Source organism: Pseudonaja textilis, chromosome 9, assembly GCF_049901715.1.
Source record: "Pseudonaja textilis isolate UNSWEBS1 chromosome 9, rPseTex1.2, whole genome shotgun sequence".
Lineage (NCBI taxonomy): Eukaryota > Metazoa > Chordata > Lepidosauria > Squamata > Elapidae > Pseudonaja > Pseudonaja textilis.
The window spans coordinates 19679791-19706465 of record NC_141998.1 but is presented as its reverse complement, the minus strand read 5'-3'; the positions used below and the strand labels follow the sequence as shown (position 1 = coordinate 19706465).

Below are 26675 nucleotides of genomic sequence, written 5' to 3'. Positions count from 1 at the left end.
AGTATCTTATGGGAATGGAGATTTTTCCCCCCCTCTTTTTTTTTTTTTGTTTAGAGAATAATGCTCAGTTTAACCTTCACCTGTTGGGAAATAAAACACAAGGGAATTTCCATATAAAACTGCAAAATGTGTTCTACCACTGCTAATAACTGTAAAAGATAAAAAGTAAAAGAAGGAAGAAAGGAAGGCTCTTAATAAGATCCTTGGGAGATCTGCAGAAGTCCCAGCTTGGGAATTTTATTGGCCAGGTAGATAGAGATCCTTAAGGGAGTTTGTCAACTTTAAGTTGTGATGTGAACAGTGGGATTTTATTTCTGGTGTTTGAATAGGGCTAGAGGCATCCGGATGCTGGAAGGCGCATTTTGAAGTGGGACATTTTGAAGTGACTTCGTCCAAGCTTGAAAAACCTAAGACGAATCAGAAAGGAGACCACACACACAAAAGGAAACAAATCCTGAGTTAATAGAAGAGAATATTTGTAGCTCGGGGTTGAACTGGGAGATCTTTGATGTTTTCTGAACTTGGTTGTTTGCTTGTGGGTGTTTCATTTAGGTAATATCTTCAGTGCTAAAAGAGAGTGGGAGGAGGGAGGAAGGGGAAGAGGAAGGAGGAGGAAGGAGGAAGAAGAAGAATAAAAGGAAGAGGAAGAGGGAGGAGGAGGAAGAAGAAGAGAAGGAGGAGGAGGAGGAGGAAAGAAAGGGTGGGGAAGAGGAAGGGAAGAAGAAGAAGAAGAGGAAGAAGAGGAAGAAGAAGAAGAAGAAGAAGAAGAAGAAGAAGAAGAAGAAGAAGAAGAAGAAGAAGAAGAAGAAGAAGAACAAAAACAAAAACAAAAACAAAAACAAAACAACAACTCTGGGATCTTTAGTGTCCTCTGAGCTTGGTTGCTTTCTTGCAGACATTTCACTACCCAATTAGATAACATCATCAGTGCTAGGAGGGAGTGGGGTCATCTAGTTACCCCATTGAGGACTGCCTATATAACACATGGACATCCACAACTGACAAACCAGATAGATGATTAAAGTTGAACCCAGGGGAAACAAAGATTACAGTATGAACTATTCACGTTCAAAGTTCCAGCTGCGACCTTTCATCTTTGATGACAAATTCAGGCCATGTTTGAGGGTATTTTAAATTGATGATCAAATTTGGATGGATTTCAAAGTTTTTTCTGTATTTGTGTCAAACGTGGGATTCCCCTAAAAGTCCTGCTCACACCTGGGACATTTGCTAGAGCAGAACTGCTGAGGAACCAATTTCAGCACAACGTGAACAGAAACTACTTTGAATATTAGCAGCTGCTCAGCAGTGGAAGGGCCTGCCTTCGGTGATAGGGTGATGGACACACTTTAGTGGGAATATTAAGTTGAGGATGAAGGAGAGTAGAGAGCCACCGGGGATAAAACTGGACCAGAGCCTGCAGGGATTCTCTGGCATCCCAGTCACAGTTGTCCCAAAGGTGCTTTTTTCAGGAGGCTTTCTGGACTTTCTTGTTTTTTTTTTTCTTTTGAAGACATTTTGCTTCTCACCCAAGAAGCTTCTTCGGCTCTGACTGCATGGAGGGAAACGGAAGGATTTATATTCTTTGTAGACAGCTGGTCATTTGCATCCTTTTAGAGGGTCATTGAAGCACTTGGAGGTTTATCTGTGGCCTGAGTTGTGCTCCTGGTTCCTGTAGTCTGCAATATTTCCTCTGGAAATCCATTCCTACCTCCCACACCATTCAAAGCGTGTTCATGATCCCAAATTGAATAGCTAAAAGTCTGTAGGGATTCTCAGTCATCCAGATCCTGGTTGTCCCAAAGATGCTTTTTCTGGAAACAGCTGGACTCGCTTGTTTTTTCTTGAAGACATTTCGCTTCTCATCTAAGAGCTGAAGAAGCTTCTTGGATGAGAAGCGAAACATCTTCAAAAGAAAAAAAAACAAAGAAACTCCAGTTGCCTCCTGAAAAAACACCTTTGGGACTGGACCAGAGCAGAAGGAGCCAATCAATTTCCGACCACAATCGTACCACACCCCCAGATTAGCTAAAAACATGACTTTCAATTTCAATGAGCTGGTTAGGATGCTAACAAGGCAAATGCAGTTTTAGGGTGCATACCCTGTTTCTCCAACAATACGCCCTACCCCAATAGGAAGTCCCAGCATGTTTTATAGGCATGAAATGAAATTAAGCCCCCCCCCCCAAATTAAGGCCTATATTAAAACATGCGAAATGGGGGGAATGGTGGTGGTGGGTTGCCATTAGAAAGTACTTTTGTTGCACACCCGGATATGGTGCTGCCTGCGTTGACCCCGATACGAAGTGCCCCACCAACGCCGAGGTCAACATCCAAGCCGTCGCTGCCTGCCCAAAGATGCAAGGGGGGAGGAATTAAGTCACCCCCGAAAAGATGACCTAGCCATTTTTTCAGGGCTCAAAAAAAAAAAAAAATAAGGCCCGGCCTTATTATATGAGAAACACGGTAAAAGGGAGCTCCCACTAAAATTTTCCTGGGAGTCACTTTGATGTTTCACAGTGGAGAAAGTCACTGAAGAAAGCAATTTGGAAGAGTTTGCTGTAAAATGAATCCAGGCCATCAAGGACACGGTGACTGGACGCCATCCAAACTGACCTTAGCCAGAGGATAAAACAACTCAAAAGAAGTTTTTAAGGAGAGACAGGGCTCACAGAATCACCAAGTGTCTGACTTGGTGAATAGATAACATCTACACCAGGGGTGATGGCATCACTGTAAGATCTGGGGGAACCAGTCCTGCCTTAGGCACAAAGGCAGTTGGGTGACTTGGGTCAGTCCTTCTTTTTCGACCCTAGGAAGCAGCCAATGGCAAACCTCTTCTGTTAACACCTGGCTAAGAAAAGGATAGGCAGACAAGTCCTCCCTACTCCGCCCATGCTTTTATTATGGGATACAGCCAGTCATTGCCATCGTCCCTTGAGTAAAAATTTAAACTGGAGATGGAGATGGAGATTCTCAACCACGCTTGTCCTAAAGATGTGTTGGAAGGGAGATCCATCTGGCCAGGAAAGGCACTGGAGATAAAATAGAGGCTGATTAGATTCAATAAAGATTCCCTTTATTGATGAAGCAGAACCACCAACCACCTGTGATTCTGAGCAGCTGACAAAATGGAGTTTAGAGTACGTGGGTTCTGGATTCCTATAGGGGTCGCGTAGGGGTCATAGCTGGCTCTATAGGCAAAAGAGGAAATGCAAATCCTAGGTCAGAGGTCTCCAAACTAGGCAACTTTAAAACTTGTGGACTTCAAATCCTTGAGAGTTGAAGTCCACAAGTCTTAAAAGTTGCCAAGTTTGGGGACCCCTGTCCTAGGTGTGTCCGAGCTAATCTTGTCAACCTTTGGCTTGTTGTTGCTTGTCTGGAGTTTCTGTCTGACCCAGGTTTTCTGAATGGATCACCAAATCTGCATTTCTAAAAACCGAATCTCCTCATTTCTGCTCAGGGCAAGAAAACTGGGGCTGGTTTCTGCTTCCCTTATGATTTTTTTTTTTTTCATTTCTCCTTTAGGGGAAATATTTTATTCTACCTTCCTAATATTTCCCAAAGTATTTCATTCTAGGAGGTTGGGAGGGGGGGGAACATCCCACAGATGTTTACATCCCCCCCCCCAAAAAAAGGCCACTGGACTTTCTCAGTTGCTTTTTTCCCTTTAAAAAAGTTTTGCTTCTCATCCAAGAGGCTTCCCAGAACAAAATAAGCTTCCTGCAGGAGAAAAGCGAAACGTTTTTTAAAAGGAAAAAAAAAAACAAGAAAGTCCAGTTGGCCTCTTGGAAAAGAAAAGAAAAAATAAAATAAAAATTCAAAGCACTTTTGGGCCGAGCGGGAGAGCCCATTTTAAGCAACTCGGGAGACCAAAGCCCAGAAGAGCGGCGAAGGGCCAAGGCCAAGGCCGCCACAGCGCCCGTGCGGGGGGGGAAAATCCTTGGCGGCGGCGGCGGCGCGGAGCCTCGATCGCCAGGTGGCACTGCGATTTCCCCGACGCGCCCGGCCTCGCTTCCCTCTTGGTTAGCTCTTTAGCAAACCGGGGAAGGGCCGGCCAGGCGAAGCCGGGAAAAGGGTGCAAAAGCTCCGGCAGGCTTGCAAAAAAAAAAAAAGGGGGGGAGGCGATTGCAAAGAGCTTTTTGCACGGCCCTTCCGCGTTTGCTGCCGCGCGTGGAGAGACCCGGGGATGCGATGACGCGGCACGGTGGGTGTGGGGGGAGAGCCCCACGCTCGTGGGAGGAGCGGGTGCAAACGTCAGAAGAGGCTTTCTCTCCTCCCCCCTTTCCCGGCTTTGCAAATGGGACGCTGGTGGCGGCGTTGAGCCGCTGAATTGCTGAATTCCCCCCCCCGCTTTTATTTTATTTTGCTTTTTTTTTGCATCAGAGGCGTTGGCCTCTCGGGAAATAACAAAACAAAAACTCGAGAGGATTTTGCAGGCGCTAAAAGAGTTGGGGGGGGGCTGGAGCGCCCGGGGTTGCTTTTTCCGGTGCGCAATTTGCGGGCTTCTCGCTTGGCCGGCCCTGCGCTTGGCGATCGACAAGGGAGCCTGGTGGAAAAGAGCTAGCTGGGGGTGGGGTGAGGCTTGAACCCGCCCCGTGCCAGTTGCACGGTGAAAGAGCCAAATCCGGAGTGTAAATTGAAAAGCCCCCTTCCCCCTAGAGTGAGAGAGGTGGGCGGGTGGGTTTGCACGATGCATGCATGCAAACTCCACCTATGAGGAGCAGCCCTGTGGGGTTTTTTTGTTTTTCTTAAGCAATAGAGCAGTAAATCAGGTTAAGGACCAAACATGCTAAGGATGCCAGAGCGAGGTGTGGGTCTGGGTCACCTGGCCGGCAGTAAGAAGCTGATGGCCTTGGGGGCTCTGGTGGGCTGGTTGCTGGTGGTCCATTTGTTGGTGAACGTCTGGTTGCTCTGCATCTTATCGGGGTTGTTGGCCTTACTGGGGGGCTGGTTGGGCTCCCAGGTGGTGGTTGGCACCAGCCACCGCATTCACCTGGAGAGGTTTCTCCCCGTTGAAGGCTGCCCTCCGAATCCCGAGGCAGAGAGGGAGCTGGAGGAAGAGATCCGGAATATTATTCGAAAGATCATTCGGGATTTCGTCTCTTCGTGGTACCGGGCGGTAAGCCAGGAGCAGAACTTTGAGAAGGAGGTGGAAAAAGCGATGATGGGCTTGGCTTGGGGGCTCCGAAGGAGGATGCTTCTGGTGGACAAGAAGGCCTTGGCGCAAAAGGTGCTCCTCCTGGCGGGGTGTCACCTTCAGGCCTACAAGAAGGTCCAGGAGACATGGAAAGAGGCGGAACGCCTCAGAGAGCCTTCCGAGGAGGCCGGTAGGCTGTGGCAAGCCTACTGTGAATTCTCAGAGCCTCATTGGGCTGTTCAGAGCCCTGCGCATCAGGTGGACTATGCCAGGCGGTTGGTGGACTTGTTACTACGGGTCTTGGTGCCCGAGCCTCACCTGGAAAGCAGGACGGGGCGCTTTGTGGTGGTGGAGCTTGTGACGTGCAACGTGTTGATGCCTGTGATCAACAAAATGGCGGACCCTGACTGGCTCAACCAGCTGTGGGTTGACCTCTTCTCCAGGAAGGCCACCGGCACCGTCGAGGTCGCGGAGACTTCCCCAGAGGTATTGGCCGCCTATTCAAGCCAACCTGGGGTGACCGGTGTGTTGTCCCCAGTCCTTCAGCCAGAAATGGCTACCGAGGGCGATAAAGGCCTAGCGAGGGATTCTGAGCCTTTCAACAGGAATGTGGTAGATAGCTTGGAGGACTTCTTGGTAGAGGGAAAGGAACCCGTTGACAGAGCGCTGAGCACCCCCGTGAATGAGAAAGACGATGGGAGCATGGCTGCACCCCTGCTTCACCCTGGTCCCCTTGGGTCCTTCTTCCCCCCCAGTGGAGACTTGGAAGTTGAGTCCCCCATGTCTGACGTAGGAAGAGACCCTAGTTCCTTGATCGTCGTGTCTGCAGAAGAACTCTTCGCTAGCTCCCTTCTTGATTTGGAAGGGCCTCTTGACGTGGATCCAGAAGACGGTTTGGGAGAGAAAGACAGGTGCCCGGAGGATATGGCTGAGGGCTTCCCCTCTGAAGCCAACCTCCAGGCCACATCCCTCGGACCGTGCCCTGACATCCACATAGAGCCAGTGGCTGAAGACGCCTTCGCTTCTTTGACTGCTCTTTTGGAGGATCCAGAAAAGACCTTCCTGAGAAGGCCATCCTACTTGGGGAAAGAGCTGGAGCCCCCCGGGAGCTTGGCCCACGGCCCTCAAGATCGAGCCCAACTGCCAGGTCTGCTTTCTTCCTCTCCCACTGCCCCGATGGGCACTTTCAGCTTTGAGCCACTGAGTCCTGATGGTCCGGTCATCATCCAGAATCTGCGTATTACAGGGACAATCACTGCTCGAGAACACAGTGGAACGGGATTCCACCCTTACACCTTGTACACTGTGAAGGTAATCCTGGTTTCGTTTCCTTCCTTCCTCATTCCCATCTCCTTCCTTCCCCTCCCTCCTTCCCTGCCTTCCTTCCTTCATTCATTCATTCCCCTCCTTCCTTCCCTGCCTTCCTTCTTTCCATCTCCTTCCTCCCCGCTCCTTCCCTCCCTCCTTCTTATTCCCATCTCCTTCCTTCTCTGCCCTTCCTTCCTACCTCCCCTCCTTCCTTCTCTGCCTCCTTCCTTCCCATCTCCCCTCCACTCTTTCCCTCCCACCCTCCCCCTTCCTATCTCCCTTCCCTCCCTGCCTCCCTCCTTCCCATCTCCTTCCTCCCACCCACCCTTCTTCTCATTTCCATCTCCTTCCTTCCTTCCTTCCTCCTTCCCTGCCTTCCTCCTTCTTTCCATCTCCTTCCTCCCCCCTCCCTCCCTCCCTCCTTATTCTCATCTCCTTCCTTCTCCCCCTTCCTTCCCTGCCTCCTTCTTCCCATCTCTTCCCTCCCTCCTTCCCATTCCCATCTCCTTCCTTCTTCCCTCCCTCCCCTCCTTCCTCCTCTCCTCCTTTCCTTCCTACCTATCTACCTCCCTCCCTCCCTTCCTTCCCTGCCTCCTTCCTTCCCATCTCCCACCTGCCTCCCTCCCTCCCTCCCTCAATTCTCATTTCCATTTTCCTTCCTTCTCTCCCTCTCCTTCTTCCTAACTTCACCAAACCTGTCATCCCAGCCCAAACATCTGAGATGACCCTTCCAAATCGCCAACGGTCAGGCCATCTCTTGAAGTCAAGTCAAGCTTTAGACCATTCCGTGTGGTTTACTTTGGCAAACAGCTTCTTCCTCACCGATGGTGGTATTTCTCTTCTTCTTTCCATAGTATGAGACGACGTTAGACAGTGACGGCACTAACAGCCTCCAGCAAGTGGCGTATCATACGGTGAACCGAAGATACCGTGAGTTCTTGAATCTGCAAACCAGGCTGGAAGAGAAACCAGATCTACGAAAGTTCATAAAAAGTTAGTCCTGAATTCTCTTTTCTGTAGAATCTTGTTTCAGGCAAAGTGGGGGTTAATTAAGTTAATGTAGAATGTCTACATTCTTCTTCCTCCTCCTCCTCCTCTTCCTCCCCTTTTCTCTCCGCTGGCAATTATGGTTGATTATTTATTTTTCCGTAGGGCATAGCAAATGCAACAGGGTGCATAAAACAACATATAAATTGTATATTAAAATACACGTGGTTTATATCATGATACACGTTATGGTTAAGTAGGGGACAACAGATTAAATGAACTATCTGAAAAATCTCTGGATATATTCTCCATGGTAGAAGCGGTTTTGAGGAATAATAATTGTTACCAGAAAAATGGAATAAAAGCAGATAAAGGCATAATTAAACTAGCTCTGCACCTAACCCATAATATCTTTTCGCAAGCACTGTTTCAGTTCGAAGCACTTCTCTCTGGCACTTAATCCAATACAGGTAGTCCTCGACTTACGACCACCATTTAGACCAAACTTTTATGTCACTAAGCGAGACAGTTGTTAAGTGGGTTTCCCCCATTTTATGACCTTTCTTGCCATATTTGTCAAATGAATCGTTGCAGTTGTTAAGTTAGTCGCTTGGTTCTTAAGTGAACCTGGCTTCCTCACTGACTTTGCTGGTCAGAAGTTCTCAAAATGGAATCATGTGACTCCAGGGACATTATGTCCGTCATAAATATGAACCAGTTGCCAAGCGTCTGGATTTCAGTCACATGACCTTGGAGATGCCAAAACGGTTGTAAGTATGAAAATCGGTGCTAAGTCATTTTTTTCTTTTTTTAAAATAAATTTTATTAAACATTTTCCAACAATTGAAAAATATGCTTACATTTCCAACAACGTTACAGCATCGTCAACATTCGTACTCATATATTAATTACTATGTTATTTTTATGGCTATTGTTTAACCAGATATACCAGGCGTCCCAAACCTAATAATAATCACTTCTATCTTTTAACTTCTATCTAGTTTAACTTCTGTCTTTTAACTCTAGGGTCGGCCTGTCCAACTGTTCTGACCCACTCCCCTTTTCCAACAAATCAAACACAATCCAAAGGGAACCGAAACCTTGTAATGCTTCTGCAAAATAATTAGCTGTGATAAGCACAAGCCTTGCTAAACTGTGCGAGACTTGCCAAAAGATAACAGACAAGAAATAATTTGCAATACAAGAATCTTCAAATACAAACTCAGGATACTGGAATGTCCACAAGGTTGGAGTTTCAAAACGCCTTTGCCTTCTGCAAAGTACGTTCGTTTTATCTTCTTGAAGGAGGGGGCATTATCTTGCAGCCTTACTCCCGAGTTGCCCGTGCTGTTATAGCTGCTCTTTCCTGCGAGCAATCCTGCACGCATGCGCACTTGGCATAGGCTCCTCGGGAACCTCCTCATTGCTGCTACCAGCCTCCACAATCGCTGAAGGCAGCAGTCCATTCCCTAATGATTCGGACCCCTCACCTGAGTTCTCGCTTTCCTCAGCCCTCTGCACCTGCTGCCAGCTAACCACAACACCATCTTCACGCAGTCCAGAATCTTTCTTATCACTGTCCCTTCAGATGGTATATTTTCCTGTTTTCAGTACTGTGCACACCCAATCCTGGCTGCAGTTATTATATGCAAAATGATATATATGTCTGTCTTAGTATGATCTCCCCTTAATATTCCTCTTAGAAACAGTTCCAGTCTTAATTCAATGTTTTGTTTTGTTATTTCCTCTATCCACCTATTACTCCAATAGCTTTTGGCTTCCGAACATGTCCACCACATATGGAAGGAGGTGCCCTGTTTGTTTTTACATTTCCAGCATTTTGAGCTCCTGGTTGGGAACATCTTTGCTAATCTGGCAGTGGATAGATGCCATCTATAAAACTTTTTGTATACATTTTCTTTATATGCTGTTAGTTTATAGCTTTCCTCCCACTTTTTCCCCCAATATTCTAATTCATTATTATATCCCAATTTTTTCGCCCAAGCTATCATTGTTTCTTTTACAATTTCACGTGACCTTGGAGATGCCTAAATGGTTGTAAGTATGAAAATCAGTCCTAAGGTACTTTTGTTCGGTGACGTTGGAGCTTCGAACATTCACTAAACAAACTGTTGTAGGTTGAGGACTACGTGTAATGTTGATTTTTCTCTCATAGTGTGGTAGGCCTTGACTACGTTTCTGACATTAGGCCTAATTGGCCAGTTTCTCACAACTCTGTAGGCCTGTTTTACAACTCACATGGGTGAAATTAATAGAACGTAGACAGCAGAAACCACCGACCAAATCACAAATCATATTACGGCCTAGCGTAAGGTTTTTCAACCATAGCAACTTGAAGACATGTGGACTTCAACTCCCAGAATCCCCCGAGGAATTCTGGGAGTTGAAGTCCATACGTTTTCAAATCACCAAAGTTTGAGAAACTCTTGCCAAGTGTGATGTAAACATTGACTGAAAGATGCTGGGTTTTATTACGAACCATTTGAAAAACCTATCAATATTTTAATCATGAGTGAAGAGCTACGATGATTAACGTTGCAGTAAAATTACTCTTGGTTTTTTTTTTAAATACGGCAGACATAAAAGGTCCCAAAAAGCTGTTTCCGGATCTTCCGTTTGGTAACATGGACACAGAGAAAGTTGAAGCGAGAAAAAGTCTCTTGGAATCGTTCTTGAAGGTCAGGATTTCTTCCTGCTACTCGTTTAAATCTGACTTAGTTTTACTGTCATTTTTAAAAACTTGTGTAAACATGTCTAATCTCTCTATATAAAAGCGAAATACCCCTCACGCATCATCACAAAATCTCCAGAACCGTAAAGCCTACAAACTTGAAATTTGAAACGTATGTTCCTCTTGGCTTCTGGGTGCTCACTAAGAAAAGATTTTTTCAAATGACCATCAGAGCATTAGCGTTTCGTATATTATCATTACACGCTCTGATGCTGAGGAGTTCTACTCCTCCTCACCTGAAAAGAAATCTGCTCCAAATGCAAAAAACAAGCAGAGGAATTTCAGTTTTAGTTTCACAGCGCCAAGCAGCTTTACTACAGAACAGTTGAGCTAAGCCACGGCCACGCTCCTTGCTGTCTCCTTGCTCACACAGCAAATACTGCTTCAGTTTCCAAACAGCCTTCAACTCTCACACACTGACAGGACGCTAGCCAGATGAATACCAATGGATGCTGGTATCGAGGCAGAATTTTTTTCCCCTTATTTTTCTCCCCCAAAACTAAGCCCGATCACATAGTTTGTAGCGAAGCGTGGGTATCGAGCTAATAATTCATAAAAATAAAAATAATAGCAGCCAATGCAGGTGGGACCCTCCCTCTTTTACTTGTCCGCTTCAGCAATCCAATCCCCTGGTCTCAAAATGTCAAATGCAGCTCTCTGCTCTTAGTTGTAACCCACCCCTGTCCTCACCCTCTGATGGGAATGCTGGTTGGCTTCACTGCTGGTCTGCTTGCCTCTTGTAGCAACTCTGTGCAATTCCTGAGATCGCCAATAGCGAAGAAATGCAAGAATTTCTCGCCTTGAACACGGACGCAAGGATTGCCTTCGTCAAAAAACCATTTGTGGTCTCCAGGATTGATAAGGTAACACGCTGGATGTTTTCAGCAACATTCCTATACACCAGGGGTGTCAAACTCCAAGCCCGTGGGGTGCTTAGATCTGGGCCATGGGGCCACCTTGGAGAAAGCGAAGGGACAGGCCCGCGGTTGCTTCTGCCAGCGAAAACGGAGCTCGCTGAGGCCCATTTTTCCCGACAGAAGGGTGCAGAAGGCCATCGCAGCTGAAAAATTCACTTAACCCCTGTCAATAAAAGTCGTCAAATGTTAATTTTAACAACTGTCTCGGGGAAACAACATAAATTTTGGGCTCAACTGGGGTCATAAGCGGAGGACTACCATCCTATATTGTCTTTTATCACCGTCATTTAACGACCCCATAATCCCTTGCGGGGTGGAGTCTGGGCAACTGAATGGAGCTAGCAGAGTGTTTGAATGGCCGGATGTCCATCCTGTCGCCAATGCGGAGTTTTGTTCAGCAGATATATTCTCATCGTGCCCAGAGAGAAAAATATCTGCCCCTACCTAGGATCAAACTCACAGCCTCCTGATTGTGAGGCGAGAGCCCCGCCTCTAAGCCACCGCGCCACTTCTGTATTGTCTTTTATGCCAGTGGATATTCCCTTTTATTGCAGATTGTAATGAATGCCATTGTGGATACGTTAAAAACGGCGTTTCCCAGACCTGAGCCACAGAGTCCTACGGAAGAGCTCAGTGAGACCGAAGTGGATGGGAAGCAGCCGACGGATGGAAAGAAATCCAATAAGTAAGAGTCTTCCCGTTGAGCTCAAATGTGCACATCCGTAGTAGCAACCCCTTTCTGCAGCCTGAAGTCATACTGCCACGAATATCATCTCCATTGGTTCACTTGGGGAATAAATTCTCCGCGACCGCAAAAATTAATCCGTGCGAGTTCATGTCTTACTCCTGCCGGTATTCTTCTGAAATTATCAGGTCCAAGGAAGGCAGAAATACTCCGTGTTGTCCTTCAGGAATAGCTGTTTAATTATTCTGGGTCTTCCGCGCTGGTTATTACTAACAGTGTTGGAATTATTGAGTTGACTACTGAACTTTTGCTGCACCTGCGAGAATTGTAATGCTCAGATTCTTATCTGTATTTCCCCCACGCCCAGTAAGAGATCTGATTTCAGCAAAGTGATCGAATTGGCGGGGGGCGGGGGGAGATAATTGTGTTTTCAAAATCTTGGCTGGACGTGACATTCCTAAGCGGTGAACAGGCCGTTTTGCTTTGTCTAAGAAATCCCTTGGAATATTAGCGAGAGGATGTTTGCGAGTCGTGTTTTGTGTTGGATTCCATGAACGCGGAGCAGAGTCCCAGTGGGTTCTCTTCGGTTTGCTTCCTGCTCAGCGCATTGTCCATTTTCACTTTAAAGTGGTCCACGGGAAGACCCAAAGGATCAGGTACCAGCTGGAACAGGGACAGAAGAAATAAGCTAGCAGACTGTTCGAATGGTTGGAAAGTGGATTAGATCTCTTTGCTCCTAGTAACTACACAAGTGTTCAAAAATACAAATAAGCCATAATTGCTAGGACAATTAACCCGTGGAACAGTTTGCCTTGAGAAATGGTGAGTGCTCTGTCGCTGGAGGTTTTAAAGAAGAAACTAGACAGTCACTTATCTGAATTAGTATAGGTTCTGCTTGAGCAAGGGGGCTGGACTAGAAGACCTCCAAGGTCCCTTCCAGCTCATTCTAGTCTAGTCTAGTCTAGTCTAATCCTATCCCCATCCCTATTCCATCATTTCTCTTCTATTCCTATTCTCTTCTATTCCTATTCTCTTCTATCCCTATTCCATTCTATTATTCCTATTCTGTTCTATTCTGTTCTTTCCTAATTCTATTCTGTTCTATTCTAATCTCATCTAATCTCATTCTATACTTTCCTACGTTCATTCTATTCTTTCCTTATTCTATGCTATTCTAATTCTAATTCTATTCTATTTTTCCTTATTCTATCCTATCCCATCCATTCCATGTTATGTTCTATTCTATTTTTCCTCATTCTATTCTAATCTCATTCTATTCTTTCCCAATTCTATTCTATTCTAATCCCATCTAATCTCATTCTATTCTTTCCTAATTTTATTCTATTCTTTCCTTATTCTATTCTATTCTAACTCTATTCTATTCTATTTTTCCTTATTCTATCCTATCCTATCCATTCTGTCTTACGTTATGTTCTATTCTATTCTGTTTTTCCTAATTCTATTCTAATCTCATTCTATTCTTTCCCAATTCTATTCTATTCTTTCCTTATTCTACTCTACTCTTCTCTATTCTGTCCTAATTCTATTTTATTCTTTCCTAATTCTATTCGCAGAAAATATAAAGAAACCTTGACGTGTGTGGGTCAGCCCTTCAAGATAGACCACTTAGAGATAGACTACTTAGAGATTAATACATCTACCTAATAGGCAAGTGGCCCAGATTGGAATACAAGAAGGTATGGCTAGCTGATGAGAGCTAAATAGCTTGAAATAGATCTATGCTAGTCTCCCTTTATTTCTTTGTTGGGAAAACATAAATTCAGCTCAGCCTATTATTAAATTACCCAGAAGAAAATACAGGTGCCTCCTACAGCAACTTCTGGTAAAGAGGTTTGGAAAGAATTGGAAAAGTCACACGTGTGTTTTCTTTCACTTGTTGACAATGTCATAACTATTGACATTTTTTTTTTTTTTGCAGATGCTAATAATCATAGAATTGTTGACTAGCAGCCAGCCGTTGGAAGCAACACATCCGTGGGAGTGATTTAACTTCTCAGAGAAATGCCGGATGAAATGAATGAATAAATACTGTTTTTCCTGCTTCTCTTTTCACAGGTCGAAGCTGAAATTCACATCTGGCAAAATGCTAAATGTGGCTGGAACACCAGAGAAAATTCTATATTCTTTCAGGGATGGCATGAATGTAAGTCTGTCTTCCATCTGAGAAATGTCATTTGCAATATTTTTTTTTTTACTTTTTTTTCAACAAGCTTATCATTGTGTGAAGAGTGTGGTTCCGGAGTGTCTTACATTTTAAAACAAAAATGACAATATTCTTCATATTTAATACAGTTGTCAATTTTTAAAAATTTGACATTAATACATATGTTTTGTTAAATCATCAATCTTGATTGTTCGATATTATGGTATGTTTATGTGTTATTCTCTATATTCTTAGCATCTCTCTTTTTACTACAGATTATATTAATAGTCATATTTGCAGTGTTTAATCAGTTATATAATTCACATAATCACAATTCACAAAATTATATTAAATTATAATTTTCCATTGTTTATCCCCCTTTTAATTTTTAATTATGCCACATATATTTTTTTAAAAAAATCCCCTTTCTACCTTAGTCACCTTTTAATAATAAAATAATAATATTTACGTTGAACAAGTGATGCAGTTCTAATAATACAGTTACTTTTATTAAGTTATTATCTTTCATTATCTTATGCAATATTTCAGTGTATTATTTTTATGTCAATCAAATTCCACAGTCAGGAAATGTTAAAGGGATACTTCCAAAATAGTTAGTGGAAAACGGCTTTTACCCATTTTGCTCCAGTCCTTCTCTTCTTCTAGGCCTCCGAAATCCTCTCCCTGGCAAGGATGGAGTCCTTTATTCAGAACCAGGAGAAGTTGCTGGAGGCCATGTCCAGTGAAGGTCCAGAGAGAGAATGTGATGAAGAATCTCCGTCAGATTTGAACCCAGAGCCCGGAGAGGTGCTGCAGCAAACATCAGATGAAGATACAAATTCTGGTATGTCCTCTCCAGCTCCGAAATTTGCTTCTTTCTGCTCCTGTTATTGCTGCTGCTGCTGCTTTTCCGTAGGGTGCATAGGTGGTCTCCAACCGTACTCAATCCCAGGTTAGGAATTCAGCTCCGTCATTAACGTCCGAGGTGGTGTTAGAGGCATAAGTTAAAGAAGATTGGAAACTGCAGTCCTACAGACCAGAAAAAAATCTCAGTTGGGGAACTAAACTGAACCCCACACTGTGGCAAACATTTGGTGACTGGGCAGAACGAACCCCTTGTGGCAGCCATTTTGTCAAAGTGTACCACACATCCTGACAGTTCCAGATGGGTCCGTCGTAGAGGTGGTATTCAGCCGGTTTGGACCGATTCTAGCAGACTGGTAGTGAAAATATTGACTGGTTCGGAGAATCAGCAAATACCACCTCTGGCTGGGCCCACCTACCCCTGCTTTTACCTCTCCTATATTCTATTATTTATTAGCTCGGCTGATTTGCAGGGAGAGCGGATTGCCGCGCCTCAGCTGAGGTAAAAAACAGCACAGCTCACCAGCGTTGATGCAGAGGGCAGTGTTTGAGCCCTGCACATGCGCCCACGAAGCGAGCTGTCTGAACCAGAAGGAAAAAAAATTTGAAACCCACCACTGGTACATCAGCCCCATATCATTGGACTTGATTGACAGCTCATTAAAAGACACCGTTTTGCCTATTCTGTCAATTTTGCCTATTCTGTGAATGCCCATCCTCAATTACAATAAGCTTTTGAAATAGAAATGGTTTCCACTGTCAAATCAGGAATCGACCACAAGGTGGCAGCAGAATAGCATGAATTTGAAATAATTCCTTCTGTAAGTACTGAGGATTTAAAGCAATACTGAATTAAGGGCCAGCTTGCAATAATTTATTATAGGCTTTTCTCTACCCACCAAATTCTTCTTGGAATGCAGTTCTGCAACGCATTTATGGGCTGGGGAAACGTAAAGAGACATGAAAGCCGTGGTTGGTTGGACAGGTTGGGTAAGGATGAGCTTGGGACGTCATCTCTAGATATGAGAAAGCATCTCTTTATAGCAGGTCTGGAAATCAAAGCAGGCCCTTCCTGATCTTCTGAATGCCTGTGGCTTCTCACATTGCAGTGCTCCGCAGTTCTTAGATGGTTCCCACACAGTGGTGGGATTCAACCGGTGTAACAACCAGTTTGGTGAGCGCATACGCACAGCATTTGAAAACTGCCCATTTTCAAGTCTAATACTTCTGGTGCAGCCCCGATTGAATCAAACAGCTGAGGCGCGGCATAGCCACGCGGATCAGCCTGAGCTTCAAAACACGGAAATAAAAGGACAGACTAGGGCGTGGGTGGTTGGGGCCAAATGCTCACTGGAACAACCGGTTTGTTCGAACCGGTAGAATCCAATCCCTCTTCCCACATCTAAGAAATGATTAAAGACGAAGCTACTGAGATCAGCCAAGGTTCGCTACAGGTCATCCTCACGTTGCAACTGTAATGGAGCCTGGCCATTGCAGTCATAAGTTCTGATGATAGTTAAGTGAGACGCCCGTGTGATCGCCTTGCTTAGTGACCTCTATCCCTGCTTTTCTTGAGACGGTCATTAAATATTGACCATGGTGGTTACAATACTAGCACAATCAGAAAAGAAAGCAGTAAATCTTAAGTTTGTAGGCGGAATGAGCCCTGTTGTCTGGACTCTCCTTACTGTTTTGTTTTCATTCTGCAAATAACTGCTTGATTATCTGTTTCTCCTAATCTGATTAATTTGTTTTACCATCTTTAAGAAGGCACAGTAATCCTATGGTAATCTTGTGGCCTAATCTGGGATAAGCCAAGAAGAGTTGTCATGTTTTTGTCTTTAAGGAGGGATAAAAGCTATTTTTAGACTTTAAATCCTGCCTTTATTATAATTTTATAAATAACTCAAGGTGGTGAATATGCCCAACACTCCTTCCTCCTTCTACCTTCCCCAAAACAACCACCTTGTGAGGTGGTTTGGGATGAGAATAGAGGCACTGACCCAAAGTTACCCAGCCTGCTTTTGTGCCTAAGGTGGGACTAGAACTCACTGTCTCCTGGTGATTGGTCTAAAGTCTCCAGCCAGTTTTCATGTCTTAAACTAGAACTCGCGAGTTTCCTGTGATTGGCCCTGAGTCACCCAGGTGACTTTCATGCCTAAGGCAGAACTAGAACTCACACTCTCCTGCTGATTGACCCAAAATTACCCAGCCTGCTTTTGTGTGTAAGGTAGGACTAGAACTCACTGTCTCCTGGTGATTGGTCTAAAGTCTCCAGCCAGCTTTCATGTCTTAAACTAGAACTCAGGGGTTTCCTGTGATTGGCCCTGAGTCATCCAGCCTGCTTTTGTGCCCAAGATGAGACTAGAACTCACAGTCTCCTGATGTTTGGACCAAAGTCATCCAGGTGGCTTTGATACCCAAAGCAGAACTAGAGCTCACAGTCTCCTGGTTTCTAGCCTAATACCTTCACTAGTACACGAAACTTCATGATTAAGTGCATATACTTTTCATGGTGATGTGATCTCTAGTATCAACTAGAGTTAGGAAATACCTTGAAGATCCTCTTACATGAATGGACAGTACTGAAGCTATAGACCTGGTGTAAAATCTTCTTGCGTTTGTAGGATCAGAGACTTTGCTGGCAGACCTCGTTCTGGGTCTTCTTTGCCTGATCATGGTAGACCAGTGGAGTTGGCTGTGGTCAGAGAACATGCAGAAGATCCTACACCTGCTCTTTGGGACATTGATTCAAAGGTAAGGTTTTAGCCATGCAACCAGAATGAACACAACTGGAACTTGGCTCTAGGGAGGTGCCTTGCTCTTGGTGTGAGTATCAAGCAAATGGTGGTTTTGAGTTGATTCTAGAAATTGGAGGACTCCACCGGAAAGGTCGTTTTCTTAAATGATCACCTGCCTCTCTAGATAATAAGCGCTTGGAAGTTTTCCAGAAATGGGCTTGCAATGATCTTCCGATTCTGTCTTGCTCTTAAAAGAAGTTGCAAGCGAGGGACCAAAACACTGTCCAGAATGAACATCACCCACTGAAATGTACTTATATATGCCAACAGAAGTTTGGGTTTATTGACGAACCAGCTCAGCGGTGATGTGGATGTTGAATTTTTTTGCTGATGGCCTGTTCATCACCCCTCCCCCCCTTCTTTCCCTTATACCTGGCAGCCCCGAAGGGCAGCTGTCCGGGGGTTCGAAGGACATCATATTCACAGTCTAGCTTATTCCAACTATTTCGAGCAAAGGTTGCCAAAAAATGTTGAGGTCAAGGGAATGCTAATAGGTACGAGCCTGCTGATTTTCTTTTTAAAGATAACCAGGTCAGGAAAAATGAGCGCGCTTCCGAAAATGAGCTTTTAAAAATGGAGCGAACAAGCGGGAAGCCGATACCCTTGCGGAGAAGCTGCTTGGAGGCACGAGGACATTCAAGGGAATGTCATATCTCACTCAAAATGCTGGACTGTCACCAGCCTGGGGCAGCGCTGATAAAGATGTACGCTTCTTCGAAGAGAAGGGGGGGTGACGTGGAAGTGAATCCCAACCGAGCTTGCTTGCAAACATTCCCCGTGCAATGTTGCAGGTTAAGACAAAAATGGTAGTTTGGGCACCTGATTTTGGTTCGGTTTCAACTGTTGCAGACCAGGAGAAGTAGCGTGCAAAACGGAAGGGTTTAATGCCCCACCTTAGTAAATTAGAAAAGAATATAATAGAATTAGAACAGAACAGAACAGAATAGAACAGAATAGAGAACGGAATGGAATAGAACATGGAATGGAATTAGAATTGGATTTAAAATTAGAATTAGAAATAGAATAGAATAGAGAATGGAATAGGAATAGAATGCAGAATAGAATAGAACAGAATAGAATATGGAATGGATTGGAATGGAACTAGAATTGGATTTAGAATTAGAATAGAATAGTATAGAATAGAATAGAACAGAATAGGATATGGAATGGATTGGAATGGAATGGAACTAAAATTGGATTTAGAATTAGAATTAGAATAGAATAGAATAGTATAGAATAGAATAGAATAGAATAGGATCTTTATTGAGAATTGAATTGAATAGAATAGAATCTTCATTGAGAATAGAATAGAATAGAATAGAACAGAATAGAATAGAATATGGAATGGATTGGAACAGAATGGAATATGGAATTGGATTGGAATGGAATGGAATGGAACTAGTATAGTATAGAATAGAATAGAATAGAATAGTATAGAATAGAATAGAATAGAATAGAATAGGATCTTTATTGAGAATTGAATTGAATAGAATAGAATCTTCATTGAGAATAGAATAGAATAGAATAGAATAGAATAGAATAGAATAGAATAGAACAGAATAGGATATGGAATGGATTGGAATGGAATGGAACTAAAATTGGATTTAGAATTAGAATAGAATAGAATAGTATAGAATAGAATAGAACAGAATAGGATATGGAATGGATTGGAATGGAATGGAACTAAAGATTTAGAATTAGAATTAGAATAGAATATTATAGAATAGAATATAGAATAGGATCTTTATTGAGAATTGAATTGAATAGAATAGAATCTTCATTGAGAATAGAATAGAATAGAATAGAATAGAATAGAATAGAATAGAATAGGATCTTTATTGAGAATTGAATTGAATAGAATAGAATCTTCATTGAGAATAGAATAGAATAGGATAGGATAGGATAGGATATGGAATGGATTGGAATGGAATGGAACTAGAATTGGATTTAGAATTAGAATAGAATAGTATAGAATAGAATAGAACAGAATAGGATATGGAATGGATTGGAATGGAATGGAACTAAAATTGGATTTAGAATTAGAATTAGAATAGAATAGAATAGTATAGAATAGAATAGAATAGGATCTTCATTGAGAATAGAATAGAATAGAATAGAATAGAATAGAATAGAATAGAGCTGGAAGGGACTTCGGAGGTCCTCTAATCCATCCCCCTGCCCAAGCAAGAGAATCTATACCATTTCAGATAAGCGTCTGTCTAGTCTTTTCTTAAAAACCTCCAGTGACGGAGCGCCCACGATTCCGGAAGGCAAAGCTGTTCCACTGGTTAATTGTCCTCACTGTTAGGAAGTTTCTCCTTGGAATACTGCAACCAAGTTTGGTCACCATCCTATTTAAAAGATGTTGAGACTTTGGAAAAAGTTCAGAGAAGAGCAACTAAGATGATCAAAGGCCTGGAGACTAAAACATACGAAGAACGGCTGCAGGTTTGTGGTCTGGCTAGTCTAGAGAAAAGAAGAATTAGGGTTGACATGCTAGTAGTATTCCATCATTTGAGGGGCTGCCACAAAGAAGAGGGGGTCCAAGTATTTTACAAAACACCAGAGGGCAGGACAAGAAGCAATGGTTGGAAAATAATCAAACAGAGAAGCAGCCTAGAATTAAGGAGAAACTTCCTAACAATGAAGACAATTAACCAATGGAACAGCTTGTCTTCAGAAATCGTGGGAGCTCCGTTACTGGAGGTTTTTAAGAAGAGACAAGACAGTCACTTGTCTGAGGTGGTATAGGTTCTCCTGCTTGAGCAGAGGGCTGGACTAGAAGACCTCCAAGGTCCCTTCCAGCTGTATTCTATTCTAAAGGCTAGATTGTTAAGACAAAAGGTCTTTTTGGAAGAAGGCGCTCTTAAAGCACTTCAGGGCTTCTTCCCAAGATCACATTCTGGCTGTGACTTGAACTCGGTTTTCCTTTTGGTTCTGCAGTGCCTGCCTAGATCTTAACTGAAGCAACATCTTTCTTTTCCCCTGGAAAGAGTCGTAATTCAACAAGCACCGAGCATCTTGGCTTGGGTTATTTGGCCCCGTTCTAGTAGCCGTCGTTATGGCTGCTCCTCTCCTTTATGGCTGTTCTTCGTAAAAATGCCTCGAATTCAGGGTCCCCTGGCAATAATGTCAGATTTTGAGAGAGAGAGTGTGTGCTGTCCTGGATTTTCTCACTCAAAAGGCTGCTGAGGAATAGGAGGAAACAGATTTATAGCTTCGTTGCAAAATCGGCTTGCGTTCCAGGCAGGTTGAGAGAGTTGGGACAGCTTCTTGTAAAACCCCTTAGCCAGAAGGGAATTGTACAGAGCCATTTCTTTATATCGTGAGTATTAAAATCCCCACTGCGTAGAGAAAAGTCCATCCTAGAAGTTAGCCCTTGTTCTGCACCTTCAACATCTATCCAACCAGGGTGTCCTTAACCTTAAAACAGCCCCGCCGGTGACATGGCAGCCTTAAGCCTCCTTTCCATGGCTGGGAAGACCAACTGGCTGATTGAAGCCTGTTTCTAAATCCCTCCCAATGACCTGATACTGTGGCAACGTCCAGAGGAGGAAAAAGCAGATGACCGAAAAAGGCCTTGCAATGCTAGGAGAAAGGAAGGCACGGCTACATCCTCCTTCTCTGAACAAGCAGGCCTGTCCCCTTACGTAACACAAAGCGCGATCCTTTTTTTGGTGGCTAATGATGGTAAAGAGATGGTTGGAGCAGCCAGCCAAGAAATGAGCTCATCGGCAGCTAAGAAAAGATTGTCAGCCTGGGTGGGCTCTCGGCTCGGTCTGTAAACAATCTCTTGTGGTCCAATCCGGACAGTCTGCTGTCCTTTGCTAGCAAAATGCTTCTCTTCGGAAGACGAGCAGTGAGCAGAGAAGAGACCCCAGCCCTTCCTCTTCCTCTCTCCCCCACTCTGGAATTTTTTCTTTTTTTACTGTACCTCTTTACTTTTTTGGCATGATGAGGGTAGAAGCCATGGTAGGGGGACGCACCGGAGATATGCGCTAAATCCCTGGGAGATGGCAGCTATTAAAAACCCAAACCCGGGGCTAATCTCATCTCTTACATCTAACATAGCTTGGTCCTGGCTTCAGCTTCTGGGTCACACTGGAGTTTGATGGAATGCAAGGAACGCACGTCTGTCTGGGGATAGATTAAGATCCTTGCTGTCATGGGTGAAAAATCTAGGCCCTTTTGGAGAAGGCGTATCGGGGTCTTTTGATACTTGTTTGCTAAAGACAAGCCAAAGCATTTCCTGGCTATTAAAGGCATTTGGAGCCCATCAGGTGAGCAGCAAGCATCCCAGCCATCTCAGCCGCTCTCGGTAAGCCTCTGAGTCAGCTGGGAGATAAAAATACAGATCCCCACAGCCCCAAAACACGAGGCGTCTGCCATTCTTCACGTTGTTCTGCCCTAAAATCCTAACCCTTTTGGCAGATAGGTGGTGGTGGGGGGGGTGTCTCAGTTCTTGGAGGTTTTCGAAAAGAGGCTGAACTGTTCCCTTTTCTAAGAAGGCTTAATTGGTATTTCTATGCATTGCAGAGGGCTTGGCTAGACGAGAAGAGCCTCATGCGTCTTTCTTCCAACTCCTTTATTCTAGGAAACAGGACAGTACCGAAAAAGGTAGAATAGTGAGTGATACCTCAGTGTGATGCCCGCGCAAGGAGAAAACAATGGTGTAAGGTTCTGGTCCAGCTTCCAATGCTAACATCAACTGAACCAGGTTCTAGGTTCCCCAGGGAAAGTTCTTAATGGTTTTCAAGGAAAGGCTATAGAAGGTTTGGTCTGACAGAACAGGGAGATCTGTTGTGGAAGGGAAGTGGCACAAGTTAAGAGAATGTGCCAAGCTGTGAGAAAGAGGACATTGTTTGTTTGATGGCAGGAAGTAAGGTTGGGAGCTAAGAATCATAGCCAGCTCAGTTGCTTGGTCAGAAACTTCTCAGCCTTGCTGCTGAGATCTCATCCCTTAAAAGAATAGACTTTCTGAAAGCAAAATAATAATAATTCCAGACTATCTAGAATTAATCCCAATTTTGATGACTTTGCTCAGAGTCTCATCGATGATCGAGAATTGGGCAGAGAGGGGAGAGAAGGTGGCCTTAATTGTGGGAATATGAACATAAATGCCTTGAAAACCATTGATGTAGGACAATGGACAACCCCTTTTTCTTTTCTTCATTTTTAACCTTAACCGTTTCTGTGTAGCCCTGAGAACGAGAGACAAAATGGTCTCCGTTGCCAGTTCCAAGTTGGAGAAGAACAGGTAGATGTAGTTCTGGACACAAAGAGAACCTTTTATCATCATTTTGCAGTAGGTGGTGTCCTCAGCGTGTAGACTTTTAGGAATATACACAAGGTGTTGGTTTTGGAAGAGAACTTGGAGAGAAGTCTAGAATGTTCTTCTTTCTGGGAACATGACATTCCCAGAGACACTTTGATGGCTTCCAGAATTAAATGTAGACCGTTCTTTCTTCCTCCTTGTAGATGTCTCAGACTTACACTGACCTTCTCATTTTGCCAATTTTTTGGGGTTGGTGGGGTGATTGACTTTGGTTTCTGCTTGAAAACGAGAAGAAATTGGCATACCTTTACATTAATATTGATACTCATAGCTGTCTGAAACCAAGTCAGAGAAATAAGTTAATAAAACAAAATAAAGGGGAAAACACAGCCTTCCTTCCTTCCTGTCTTTCCTTCCTGTCTTTCTTTCTTTCTTTCTTTCTTTCTTTCTTTCTTTCTTTCTTTCTTTCTTTCTTTCTTTCTTTCTTTCTTTCCTCCCTCCCTCCCTCCCTCTCTCTCTCTCTTTCTTTCTTTCCTCCCTCCCTCCCTCCCTCCCTTCTTTCTTTCTTTCTTTCTTCCTTCCTTCCTTCCTTCCTTCCTTCCTTTCTTTTTTTATTTCTTTCTCTACATCAGTCTCCCCCAGCCTAGAGCTCCGTATGCCGGACTACAGTCCCCATGATTCTTAGACCACATGGCTAAGAATGATGGAGACTGTAGTCCGGCATATCTGGGTGGTGCCAGTGTGGGGGGAGGAGACTTTTGGATCCAGTTCTGAGCGATTCCAATTTGGGCTCCGCTTTTTAATACGCGACACCCCTTCGCCTGTCCCCTTCTCTGGTCTTCCCAAGCGACATCTGAGATCCTGGAACTATGCAAACTGTTAATCCAGAGATAAAGAGAATATGTCTGGACACATCGGAGCTGTCTGCACTTAGAAATCCGAGCAGGGTTCAAGCAGAGAAGCTTCTTTTGACAGGGAGGGAGGAGGGAAGGAATTGGAGCTTGGAAGGGTGTGTTTTAAAGGGTCAGCGTCCCATTTCCAAACAGGATTTAAAATAAACCAGAAACATCCTTAACTTGAGATAGGAAGCTGAGCACCGTTTAATCCAGGAGCTGAATCGGTCTTGCTTGCTTTCTCCCAGACCATTTGATGTAACGTGGATGCGTAATTTTGCAGGCAAAGTTGTCATTTTTGTCTTTCACGCAGAGTAGTGCCAAGCTCTTCCCCACCCCAACAGCAATAAAACAGCTCTGGGTATTACATAGCCTGCTCCCTCCCTTCAATCATCCAGGACCACACCCTTTATAGACCTGCTTGTAAAAATTATCATTTTCACCTTTATGATACCAATAAGGGGTGGGGGGGGAATAATCTTGCAACGGAGCTGTTTCGTTCAGCAGGATATGTAAGTTTTGAACATAACCCTCCCACCCAGAAATTTCTACTTTGGGTTGTCAATCCCAAAGTTCGCTCTCAGGGCACTGGACTAATGTACCAGGGAGAGCAATTTTAGCAATTGTTCCCAACGATTTTATGTACCCATTTCTCATCCCGGACATCTTTTAAAGAGCAGCGTCTGAGCTGGGGTCCATAATGTGGTGCCCATAGGCCACCGAAAAAATGGGACCTCCACCCCAAATAGAATTAAGGCTACCGAGTGCAATTCCTGAGACCGAACTGCTCTTGTGCAGTTTGAAGGAATTTGGGAAGGTGTTGTTATTTCCGAGTCAGTAGACAAGCATTTGCCATTTTAAAATCTTCATGCTTTGGGAGGTGGAATTTGCCATTTGAAGATCTCCACAGTTCATAAAAGAAATTAAAACTTAGGGGGAAAGAAGCGAAAATGTGTTTAGCGGCCTGTGGTTTTCCACCGGTGTAAACATTTGCGCTTGTAGACACCAGAGGGCACTGCTTGTCCTGTTGTAAATCAGAACAAGCGGGCGTGTGTAAGAGCAGTGCAATCCAAGACCAGAGAATTTCAGCACAGATCTAGCCCTTGAACGAGCTGCTGGTTAATTCTATCAGCTATATTTCTTCCAGCAAAGAAGAAGAAGAAGAAGGCTTCTCTCTTTTCTAGCGTTGCCCAAACTTGTTTTCAACACAGGAACTTGCAGTTGGACTATAATTTCTTACATTTAGAGGGGTTGTGAAGGACCCATGGAACCAACGCAGAAGTTGCTTGCTAGCCTACAGTTGTGTTTCCCAGCCTTGCCCATTTTAAGATGTCTGGATTTCATGCTGGCAAGGGAGTTCTGGGAGTTGAAGTCCACACATCTTAAAATGGCCAAGGTTGGGAAAATATTGGCCTTACTGGTTATGTAAAAGCTGGGGGAGCGTTTTTGTTACGTTGCATGGCAGGTTAATGAAATGGGAAATTAGGGATGATGGGGGCAGTGCGGGAGAGAATTCCATCTGTACACTGGCTTCATGAAAAAGATATCTTAGAACAGGGGCATTCAACGTTGGCAACTTTAAACCTGTGGACTTCAACTCCCAGAATTCTTGGCAACTTGTAGAGTTGGAAGGCCCCAAGTCTTCAAGTTGCCAAAGTTGGACACCCTGGTCTTAGAGGGTTGTTCTCGCCATCCTGTTGAAAAGTAACTTGGCAGCTTTAAGGTGTCATGCCCCTGATGGAGTCTGAATCCGAGGAGGAAGATGAACAGCTGACAGGGAGTGGGAATGTGGCTCCATTGGCTGTGGAGGAAACTGGGGAAGGGCCAAGTCCAGCTGGGCAGAGCAGGGGAGATGGAGAACAAGGGAGAGGGAGTTCAGAGGAAGACCCAGGCCCACCCTCTCATCATCTTAGGGCACGCAGGGAGGAACGGAGAAAAGAGCAACATGGGTTGTGTGGCTTACGGGGGAGGAAAGGGCCCTGATTGCCTTCATTAGCCACACCTGGGAATGAGTGTTTAAAAGAGATGCATGCTGAGTGTGGTGTCTGCTGGGAGCAAATGTGAGTTTATCTTGTGTTGACTTTCCTTATCTGTGTTCCTGGCATCTTCCCAACCGTGTTGAGTTATTGCTGTGCCTTCATGTCTGGAATTCTTGCTCCTGCCCTGCCGAACTAATTACCTCATTTTGCTTTGATTGGACTTATAGTTACAGTTTTTGTTGACCACATTTTGGACTTGATTCCCTACAGTTAAAGGGTGTTCCTGGGAGAGTTTTTCTCTAGCCAGAAGGTAACCAGGACATTGGGGGCAAAGTTGGCATTAATAAAGGGACTCCTACTGATTATCTGACTGTGTTGCCTTTGTGCCACGCCCTGGGCCATCACATAAGAGCTGTGGACTTCCAACTCCCAGAATTCTTGGCAAGTTGCAGAATTGAACTCCACAAGTTACCAAGGTTGGACACCCTGGTCTTAGAGGGCTGTTTTCACCATCTTGCCGAAAAGAACTTTTGCAACTGTAAGGCCTGAGGACTTCAACTCCCAGACTTCTTGGCTTGTAGAGTTGCAGTCCACAAATCTTAAAGTTGTTGTCCAAACAGCCCTGTCTTAAAATTGCTCTCACTGTCTTACTGGAGAGGAAAAAAGGAAGATAGATTTGTGATTCAAAGGCAGGTTGAGTTCTTAGTTATACCAGATTACTGACCTCATGCCATTACAGCAATGATGCTTAAGCAACTGTTCAAGATCTGGTTCTAGGTACGTAGAACTGTCCTAGGCAGATGTGTTTCAGCGCCTTCAAAGAAAAAAAGGTGTCCTCACCAATACAAGATGGGACAGACAGGGATTGCTTCTCGATACGACCATTGGAGCAAGAAATAAAATAGTTTCA

General features: G+C 44.2%; 1 protein-coding gene across 4 annotated transcripts in view; it reads left to right on the top strand.

Moving 5' to 3' along the window:
* The first annotated feature begins 4126 nt into the window (after positions 1-4126).
* Positions 4127-26675, top strand: part of SNX19 (sorting nexin 19) — a 39993-nt gene continuing 17444 nt past the window's right edge. For 2 of the 4 annotated variants that reach the window (XM_087939110.1, XM_087939109.1), the window contains exons 1-8: positions 4664-6451; positions 7303-7441; positions 10034-10134; positions 10931-11050; positions 11659-11789; positions 13866-13953; positions 14620-14797; positions 17445-17574. In XM_087939110.1, the coding sequence (XP_087795236.1) occupies positions 4790-6451; positions 7303-7441; positions 10034-10134; positions 10931-11050; positions 11659-11789; positions 13866-13953; positions 14620-14797; positions 17445-17574 (2549 nt within the window). In that variant the 5' untranslated portion in view covers positions 4664-4789. Of the gene's footprint in view, positions 6452-7302; positions 7442-10033; positions 10135-10930; positions 11051-11658; positions 11790-13865; positions 13954-14602; positions 14798-17444; positions 17575-26675 lie in introns of those variants that run through there. The other 2 variants (XM_026709077.2, XR_003374906.2) reach the window with 2 other exon arrangements.